The 10469-nt window shown below is 45.9% G+C and overlaps 1 protein-coding gene across 1 annotated transcript in view; it reads left to right on the forward strand.

Annotated features, from left to right (window-relative positions):
• Window positions 1–10041, forward strand: part of st3gal2 (ST3 beta-galactoside alpha-2,3-sialyltransferase 2) — a 510319-nt gene extending 500278 nt beyond the window's left edge. Inside the window, exons 7-9 of the mRNA XM_038807114.1 lie at window positions 2975–3020; window positions 6556–6675; window positions 8353–10041. Of these exons, the coding sequence (XP_038663042.1) occupies window positions 2975–3020; window positions 6556–6675; window positions 8353–8526 (340 nt within the window). The 3' untranslated portion in view covers window positions 8527–10041. The remainder of the gene's footprint in view (window positions 1–2974; window positions 3021–6555; window positions 6676–8352) is intronic.
• Window positions 10042–10469: the final 428 nt, after the last annotated feature.

Raw genomic sequence — 10469 nt, forward strand, 5'->3', positions numbered from 1 at the left:
GAACATTTAAGTAAACTACTTGAGGGCTGTTGTCCATCCAGATTTGGTGCTTTGAGGTGAGAAAATTGAGGACTGCTTACAGGTGACTGTATAAAAAGGCATTAGCGCCATGAATAATGTTTTCTCTCACACACAATAGAGCCCACAGTATTATTAACATAAAAGTACTTAAGCATATATTCAAACTTTATTCCTTATGTTGCTGCACAAATCGTATAATTCCTCCATATTTCAGCTTCAGTCCTTCTACATTCTCAATACATAATTTGCATATTTATAAATATCAGTTAATGAGGCAAAACAGACAGATATATTCAAATATTTGATTTTTTAAAATATAAATTTAAGTACCCAATTCATTTTTTCCAATTAAGGAGCAATTTAGCTTGGCCAATCCACCTAGCTTGCACATCTTTGGGTTGTGGGGGCGAAACCCATGCAAACACGGGGAGAATGTGCAAACTCCACACGGACATTGACCCAGAGCCGGGATCGAACCTGGGACCTCGGCGCCGTGAGGCAGCAGGGCTAACCCCCAGCGCCACCGTGCTGCCCTCAAATATTTGATTTAACTGCCTAGCATCAAAAATCCAGCCTCTTAACCGTCCTACCCCTTTGGCAGTCTGTGAATGTGAGCAGAAAGTGACCCTGCTGAATTAAAGGTATGGATCCTGAGTTGTGATTCCATGTACTGCTGCAGCAATGAAGACATGGTGATTGCACTCACTAATCTAATTGTGGGGTTTGAGACCAATGAGAGTGGGCACCACACTAACAATTGACAGTCTACATTCAAAGAGGAGGAATAACTTCCTGCAAGAAGGCTACTTTCACCCTGGAACAGTTCCTGAAACAATCAGCATCTGGAGTAGAGAAGGGCAGGGGAGAAATCATAAGGCAACAGATCATGGGCAGGATTCTCTGTTCCGGAGTCAAAGTGCTCATGCCAGTGGCGAATCTCGGAACCCCAGGCGCGGGTCACAGTCCTTGGGCATGCAAATATATGCAGAGCGGCCAGTGCATTGGATTCCTGTCACTCTCCGGCTTGAGCACTCCGATCTCAAACTTCAGCGGCAGACCCCCGCAGTGCAAATATCAACCCCCCCCCCTGCCCCCATTAACAAGGGGAGCACCCCCAACCCCTCATCATGGAGGGGCATCCTCTGACCCACCATGGGAATAACGGGAAACCTCCCACAACATGCACACATGAGGGTGACCCAACCCTCTCCCCACCCCCATGGCTCATCAGCCATCCCCACTTAGTCCCGTCACACTCAGCCACCCCCTTCAGTCTCAGCCCCATGGCATTACCAATGGTATACTGCTCCCTGGCAGTGACACCCTAACCTGGTGTGTTGAACCCCAAGAGGGTCATGGGGTTCTTCTCATTGCTGATGTGCCCTTCCTGCTGCTGTAAGGCTGCAGAGGTGAGTTCACCAAGGGTTCTGAGGGTCTGGGTGAGTGCTGGCTATGGGTGAAGGCTTGACTCCAGGACCCTCCCCTGTGATGGGGTACTGTGTCAGGACTGCTCCTTCCAGCCCTGGGCAATCTGAAGATCACTGTTGGGATGGTGAAATCAGGCAGACCCTGTTCAACAGCATCACCCTGGTCAGACGTTTTAAACTCTGAAGTGACCTTCTCACCCTGAACTGCTCTGCCTGACAGCCAAAGATCAGTTTGGGCTGTTAATGGCATGCCGATGCATGCAAATCAGCACTTTGATTGTTCCTGACGGTGCGGAGCGGGTAGCTCACTACAGGCGGTGGCATGGGAGCGGAGACGGCATGGGTCTGCTGCCAGGCGCCTAGCCCGTTTATCGTACCATGTTCCATTCTCCACCCGATTATGATTCCTGACCGCAGCTTTGGAGAACGGAGAATCCCAGCCCATAAATTCTTACTATTTTAATGTCAAATAGTTGATTGAAGTTTGTAAAGGATTGTCGTTTTTAGTATGTCCTGTAACTAGGCCAGAGATTGACATTTGACTGAAATTCACTGAAAATCTAGACTGAATGATCCAGAATCACCCAAATACTGTCTGTCAAGGGCCAATAGACTTTAATAGCTCTTTGTGACTCACATACGGGCTCTCCTGAAACAAGTATGTTTCTCCAAATGACATCTACCCCTAATGGTAGTTTCCATTGGAACGGCGCAGTGGTTTGCACTGTTGCCTCACAACGCCAGGAACCAGGTTGAATTCCCATCCTTTGGTGACTGTCTGTGTGGAGTTTGCACATTCTCCCCGTGTCTGTTAGGTTCCTTGGGTGCTCCGGTTTCCTCCCACAGTCCAAAGATGTGCAAGTTCGGTGGATTGGTCATGATAAAATGCCCCTTAGTGTCCAAAGATGTTCAGGTTAGGTGGGGTGACGGGGATTAGGAGTGGGCTTGGGTAGGGTGCTCTTTCAGAGAGTCAGTGCAGATTTGATGGGCCAAATTGCCTCCTGAACAAAGAGGAGCAGGCCCTTCGGCCCTCCAAGCCTGTACTGGTCAAGATAGAAACTTCTGCACTGTAGAAATTCTATGATTCTGGTTTTCTCAGGCTACCTATTTAATTAGAGCTGTAAATCTTCCATTCCCTCTGTTTCACTGGAAACTGTAATATTTTGGCATCATTACAGCACCTTCTCCCATTGACCTGGTGCATATAGGTCTTGAGTCACACAAAGTTCCATCGCCAGTCAGCGCCGGGTGTCCTGTGCTGGGCAACACTGGTGTGCAACAAACAGATGAAGAGCAAATTGAACTTGACTGTGATGCCATCCACAGTCAAATATCCTACTTGCACTGTATTCTACTGTCTCACCCCAAACATGAAGAATGGCCACTTGAGTGGGATATCAGCGAGCTGGAAGTTGCAACAACAGTCAGCTCCAATAGGAGGATGAAAATTGGGTGGAAATTTACTTTAATAAAAATCTATTCTTCTGAGTTTCAAGATTCAACTTCTGTGTCTTATTTATTTGCAGCACCTATGCACCTGTCAAACAGTTTCTTCGAGTGGATAAAGACAAGGTGAGTCAGTATTAGGTTTTTATTCATATGTTGGATGACAAAAAATAAGGTTCAGCTAGAGGCAATTATTGCAAGGCCAAAAGGCTCCAAAGTTTATCCGAATGATTGGTGTCAGCAGAGAACGTTTTGAAATTAGGTGCATGATTTTTTCCTATCGGGTTGTGCCCGGTGTCGCTCCCATTCCGCCGGGTGCATAGCGGGAGAGGCCAAAAATGAGTTTTGTGCCAGGCGCTGAGCCTCACTGGGTGTGATCGTGATCGACATATTTAAATGAGTCATCAGGCTAATTTAAATATGCACCGCCTACTCGAGACTTATTGATTTATTGTCACATTCCCAAAGTATAGTGAAAAGAATTTTTCGGCGGCTATGGGAACGTTTACCGGCTTGGGTCACTGTCTGTGCGGAGTCTGCACATCCTCCCCGTGTGTGCGTGGGTTTCCTCCGGGTGCTCCGGTTTCCTCCCACAGTCCAAAGATGTGCAGGTTAGGTGGATTGGACATGATAAATTGCCCTTAGTGTCCAAAATTGCCCTTAGTGTTGGGTGGGGTTACTGGGTTATGGGGATAGGGTGGAGGTGTTGACCTTGGGTAGGGTGCTCTTTCCAAGAGCCGATGCAGACTCGATGGGCTGAATGGCCTCCTTCTGCACTGTAAATTCTATGATAATCTATGAAATTCTATACAGTACATACACATACCCATGGGGGTGGGGCCTGAGGGGAGCATGCCCATGGAATGGGGGGCAGGAAGGGTGGGGGTCGAATGGGGGGCCCTCAGCAACGTCATAGCAGGGTATGCTCACTTGGGGGGGGTTGGTGGGGGGCTGGGTCACCCTCATGCCTGGGTGGTGGGGGGGGGGGGGGACATTCAAACTCACTTTGGGATCTGGACACCCTTTAAAAATGGAGCCCCCATCTTTGAAAGGCCAGTCTTGCCACCATCTTTTGTTCCCCACTGCAGAAAGAAAATCAAATGTGGGATTTCCCAGGAGAAACTCCCCTAGCTCCAAAAAACTAACTAAGTACGGGTGAATACAGATCTGGATCACACCTAACCACACGGCGGGAATCACCCAGCCACCACCTCACTTCCAAAATGACACTGAGGGCTGGATTCTTCATCCGCTCAAGGTTTTGTCTCTTCTAATATTGGCTTCAGGAAAGGATAAGGACAATGTAAATATTGTAGTTCGGGGGAGGAGTATGGAACATTGATTGGGATGAACACAGTGAGAAAGAAAATACTAAGTGGTTTAATGTCTTTGAAAATAGTTATTGCCAGACCAGAATTAAACAATTCACAGGTTGTTAAAAGAAAGAGAGAAAACAGTGGAAATTGGCCGTTATTTCCAATCCTCTCTGGCTGAAGGTGTGGTCCTGGAGGACCAATGCTTATCAAGGCAGGAAGGGATAAATCAGGTAATTACAGGTCAGTCTGCTTGATCTCAGTGGTGGGAAAATTCTTGGAAAAAGTTCTAAGGCACAGTATCAGTCATCCTTAGAACAGAGGTGGCTGAGGGAGATTTAATACAGGTGTCTCAAGTTAATGGGTCGAGATGGAGTGGGTAAGAAGGTTCTATTTCTGTCAACAAAGAGGTTAATAACAAGGGGGCATAGATTTAAAGTAATTGGCAAAAGGATTTAATTAGAGTTTAGGAGAAACGTTTTCACCCAGAGGTTGATGAGGGTCTGGAACTCACTACCTGAAAGGGTGATGGGGGAAAAAATTCACAACTCATTAAAAAAGTGCTCGTTTAAGCAATTGAAGTACTGCAAACTAGCAGGCTATGGTCCAAGAAATGGAAACCGGGGTTTGGGGCAGCACGGTAGCACAGTCATTAGCACAGTTGCTTCACAGCTCCAGGGTCCCAGGTTTGAATCCCAGCTTGGGTCACTGTCTGTGCGGAGTCTGCACGTTCTCCCCATGTGTGCGTGGGTTTCCTCCTGGTGCTCCGGTTTCCTCCCAAAGTCCAAAGATGTGCAGGTTAGGTGGATTGGCCATGATAAATTGTCCTTCGTGTCGAAAAAGGTTAAGTGCGGGTTACGGGGATAGGGTAGATAAGTGGGCTTGAGTGGGGTGCTCTTTGTAAGGGCAGACTCGATGGGCCGAATGGCCTCCTTCTGCACTGTAAATTCTATGAAATTCTATGAGGCTGTAATGTTCTTCTTCCAAGTGACACAGGAATGATGGGCTGAATGGCCTCCTTGTATGCTTTAACCTTAGTTGTTGAAAACTAACCACTATTCTTAGAATTCCCTCTATACCAAAAAGGGCCGAAATTCTAAATGGTGAACAGGGATTCTCACTCCCTGACTCCGATGCAGGCTTCGGTGGGTGCTATTCAGGTCAAACTATATTTTCAAGTTATCCCCCAGTATAACCCATACCTTCACCGAAGATTTCATCTCCTTACCACTTAGTGGTAGGAGCCGGGTGGGAGGGGTCTTTGATTATGCTGCCCGCTTTCCCCAGGCAGCAGGAGGTGTAGTTGGAGTCAGTGGATGGGAGGCAGGTTTGTGTGATGGATTGGGCTGTGTCCACAATTCTCTGAATTATCTTGCGGTCCTGGGCCGAGCAGTTTCCATACCAGGCTGCGATGCAGCCAGATAGGATCCTTTCTATGGTGCATCTGTAAAAGTTGGTAAAAGTTTATGCGGACATGCTGAATTTCCTTAGTTTCCTGAGGAAGTATAGGTGCTGTTGTGCTTTCTTGGTGGTAGCGCCAACGTGGGTGGACCAGGTCAGATTTTTGGAGATGTGCACACCTAGGATTTTGAAACTGTTAACCATCTCCACCTCGGCCTCGTTGATGCTGACAGGGGTGTGTACAGTACTTTGCTTGCTGAAGTCAATAACCAGCTCTTTAGTTTTGTTTGATCCTCTGTTGTACCGTTAGTCCCCAATAATTGTGAGAAAATCACTCTGTATTACCAGACTTAGAAATGCCCAGCAATCTGAAGGTGAAATATTTCATTTAATGGGCTCAGTAGAGCTGTTTAAAGCAGAATTTGATCCACAGTTTGTGTGATCTCAGTGTATGACGCAATACTTGGGAGATGAAAGCCAACCAGGGTTCCCACGCCTGATCCAGTGCTCTGGCTGGAAAGTGTTCTGCCTGTGTATGCTTCAGGGGACAACAGCATCAGGTTCATTTGTGATGCCCGGAGTGGGCAAATAATCTGGCCGCGTCTGCCCAATGAGCAGAGAATCCCGCCCAAGGTCAATAAACTTCTCCATTGTCCTCCTCTCGGCCGTGGTGTTCTTGCGGCAGGCGGAGCGGAGAAATCCAGCCCCTGACATGTGAAGCATGACCACTTGAGCAAGGTATTGAACAGCTCTCAGCACCTGTGGAACTGGACCCTCGCAGGACTCAGATCTCAAAAGAGGCAGGGAGAAAATGGGAAAATAGAAGTATTTTCATCCTTCAGTAATTACATTGGTTAAAAACTGTGGTTTAAAATTGACACCCAATCTTCACTGGTTAAACTGATTAAAAATTACTGTTTAAAGTCTGACCCTTAATCTTCACTCAGGTGCAAATCTACAACCCAGCATTCTTCAAGTATATTCATGACAACTGGACAGAGCATCATGGGAGATATCCGTCCACTGGAATGCTGGTCCTGTTTTTTGCTCTCCATATCTGTGATGAGGTAAGTGCCGCAGTCTAAAGCAGGAAATGTGAAGGGGGATCCTGAAAGGGGGGGGGGGGTAGAAATCTAAACCAGATTTGGACATTTTTCGGGTGAATCGGCCTGTGCATCCACATGTATATTTACTCAACAACCTGTACTCTCAGGGGTCTAGGAAGAAGAGACAACCGGGTTTGTCCTGCTGTCACAGGTAGCATATCATGTAATACAAGTCATGTTAGACCAATAAGTTCAGCACAGAATTGATATGTTTAAACAAAAGCTTTGTTGAATTTATATCTGTGTGGCCAGAGTGTAGAAAGCAGATTTGCACCATTTATATCACACTCCATAAATTCTTAATCTCAATCATCTTGTGGAGGACAGGGTTCAGCACAGGGCTAAATAGCTGGCTTCTAAAACAGACCAAGGCAGGCCAGCAGTTCAATTCCCGTACCAGCCTCCCTGAACAGGAGCCGGAATGTGGCGACAAGGGGCTTTTCACAGTAATTTCACAGTCATTTGAAGCCTACTTGTGACAATAAGCGATTTTCATTTCATTTCATTTTCAACAACACAGTGGGAATCAGGACACATTTTCCTCACCCATGTTCCACCCCATCTGTATTATCTGAGGATTTTGGGGGGAAGAATGTTTGTGCCTAGACAAGGTTCAAACACGGGACAGCTACACAAATGAGGCAAGAGGACCTTTGAACTTAAGAAATAGGAGCAGGAGGAGGCCAATGGGCATTATTGGGCAAAATGGTCTACTGTGATTCGAGCTAGTCTCATCATTCAATAAGATCTTGGCTAATCTAATGGTGGCCTAAGTGGCACTTTCTTGTCCGTCCCCCAGTCTAAAGATGTGCAGGTTATGGGGATTGGGTGGTCTAAATTGACCCTTAGAATCTAAAGATATGGAGGTTAGGGCAATAGGGGGATAGGGTGGGGGAGTGGGCCTAGGTAAGGTGCTCTTAGAGGGTCAGTGCAGACTCGATGTACTGAATGGCCTCCTTCTGCACTGGACGTATTCTATGGTTCTATTTGTGCAGGCCACTGATACTATATCTGGCCTGTACAAGCTTTTCAGATTCAAATCCAGAACAACACAGTCAGGAATACATAATTATCTTTTGTTGGTAAATTTGTTCACAATATAATTAGACCAATTCTATATGGACAGAGACACCGCAGCACAGAACCTGTACTGTTGGAAGCAGATCTATAATTTCAAGGGGCAGAGACTACTTTGGTCATAACCATCATAATGCAACATTGAGTCCCTGGATCAGGAGGGAGCTATATTAAACCAAGCGCAGGTCTCTCACTTTCAGAAAGAAGGATCCAAGTGCATTTTCCATCCTGTCTGATTGTCCTGGTTGGGGTTAATCATGTGGGATTAGACACCGTGGCCGGAATCCTCTGGTCGTCGCGATTCACTTTCCGCATCTCCGCCATCGGGTTTCCCGGCAGCGTGGGGTCCCATTGACAAGCGGCAGGAAGAGCGAATCCAGCCAACAGTGCAAGGATCACGTGGTTTGGGACGGGAAAATCCAGCCCCAAAAATATGGTTGCAAGAGATTGTTGACTATCAGCTGCTTTGATCAGGCAGGTTGGAGAGATTCAGTGAGGTTACAGGAACTGTACGTTGGGTGAGACAGGTCTTACTGAATCCCATTATGTTTGCTTCCACAGGTGAATGTGTATGGATTTGGTGCTGATAGTAGAGGAAACTGGCACCACTACTGGGAGAACAACAGATATGCTGGAGAATTCCGAAAGACTGGAGTGCATGATGCAGATTTTGAAGCAAAATTAATAAACTCACTGGCTGAAGCTGGAAAAATCAGAGTTTTCCGAGGAAACTGAAAAAAATAGCTAATTATGCAGTTGACATTTTTAAAGAGGAGAGCATGGACTTCACAATAACTTGCTGCTTCTCCTCACCATGTGGATATGTGACAATTACCCCATAATCATTTTTTTTATCATGTTGAAAGATCAAACAGAGCTCTGGAATAAAGAAAACAGAACAGCTGCTAATTTGGTATTACCTTCAAAAGTTCACCAACTCCAAAATGGCGTCACTTCATTGGATCAATTTCAAGATGGCTGACCAGCACCCTGGTGACTGATGGGTAACTCTCTCAATATGCAATGTATTATCCGAGAAATTAGGTGTTGCCAAGGACAATATTGATGTTTGAATTGTGAGGTAAAGTCAAGGACGAATATGTGTACATATTGCAGTGAGGAGATGGGGTGGGGATAAAGGTGAAAATTTGCATGTTTTGAATAGGGTCCTATCTTTAAGTTGAACTACTGTGGATTTGTTTTATCAGGTGGTTACTGAATGCCACATGGTAGTTTCAGACTGAGATTCAGACAAATGGAGCTTTGAGATTTGGGTCACTGGAAACAAAATCAGAGTGTGTTCGAGTACAGCCAGTGGTAAAAGTGTGGTTCACAGGCTGTCAGCAGCATTTCAGATGGAACCAAGCACAGCCTTCATCATTCCACAGCAACAGAGACCTAGATTTGCGTCTAACGTTTGAGTCTCCATTTAAAAGGAAATATGATGAATAGATTCGCTGCCTGCAGCCATGGGAATTTCATGTTTCTGGTTTCCAACATGAATGGTAGCAATGAGAAAATGAATAGAAGAGAACAGTGGAGAGAGAGCGTGGGAATTCATTTTAGCATTGTTCCCCAGAATGCCTTATGATCCCATCTTGACTGTTGTTACCAAGTAACACTTTAACATACTGTACCAGAAATAGGACATTTGTTACGTGCTTTGCTGCTACTTTAATGGGTTTGCAGTAATATTTGAGGTTCGATTTTTGCCTTCAGAGGATTTGTGACACACGAAAAGATATAATCCCTAAACCCACCAGCACCAGCCTCGCACTAGGAATTGGAGGTGTATGCAAAGATTTAGCTGACCTCAGATACTCTTGGCTGTTAGCAAGTACCAAGGGCTTAAGATCCAGTTGGCACCTAGTGCTCACCCAGGTTCCTTTCGACAGTGCCTATCGTAACCAGGACACTGCAGAGAGGATCATAAAGGTCATGGGTTCTGTGCACTCCTCAAAACAGTCCTGGCTCCAGCCCAATATAAACCACTTTAGCTTTCTAGCCGAATGTAAACAACGCAGTTAGCACAGCATTGGCACCAAGGCACAAGGAAAACAGTATTATAGGTGTCTGAAGGCTTCCTGCTTGTCCTAATTTCTATATATGAAGAATGAAAGAGACATTAGCAACTACTGTGGATTTTTTATTTGTTCTCCCCATCCCTTCGCAATTGAATAATAAAACAAACCCATTCTTCCTCGAGTATCAATTTGAAGAAGAAAATGGCACTGAAAAATTTGAAGTCCATCTTTGTGTTTGTTGCTTCTGTTTTTTTAGCTCCATAAACCTCAGACCTGTCAGATCCCTTATAGTTGGGAAAGGATCCCCCTGTGATGAGGACTTTAACTTGAACTTTGTCTAAGGAAGGAATCTTGCCTTCAGCCTGCCCCCTTTTTTAAGCATCGGACTTCAAAAGAAATCCTCTCCACAGGCCAGACCTGAACATCTTTTACTGAAACAGTTTAGTGCTAATGTTGTGGCCAGGAAACCTGGCCCAGAAGAGAGTTACCACTAGATAAGTATCAGTGGAGATACCCACTGTTACAGCATTGCTGGAAGGAACAACTGGGCCAGAGAGATCATCTGGTGGAGGGTGGGGAGGGTTGGAGCAGGGGGGGGTTAAGGGTGCTGGGTGGGGCAACTTGTTGGTGGCTACATTTGACCGGGCCACTGGC

This window comes from Scyliorhinus canicula, chromosome 9, assembly GCF_902713615.1.
Source record: "Scyliorhinus canicula chromosome 9, sScyCan1.1, whole genome shotgun sequence".
Classification (NCBI taxonomy): domain Eukaryota; kingdom Metazoa; phylum Chordata; class Chondrichthyes; order Carcharhiniformes; family Scyliorhinidae; genus Scyliorhinus; species Scyliorhinus canicula.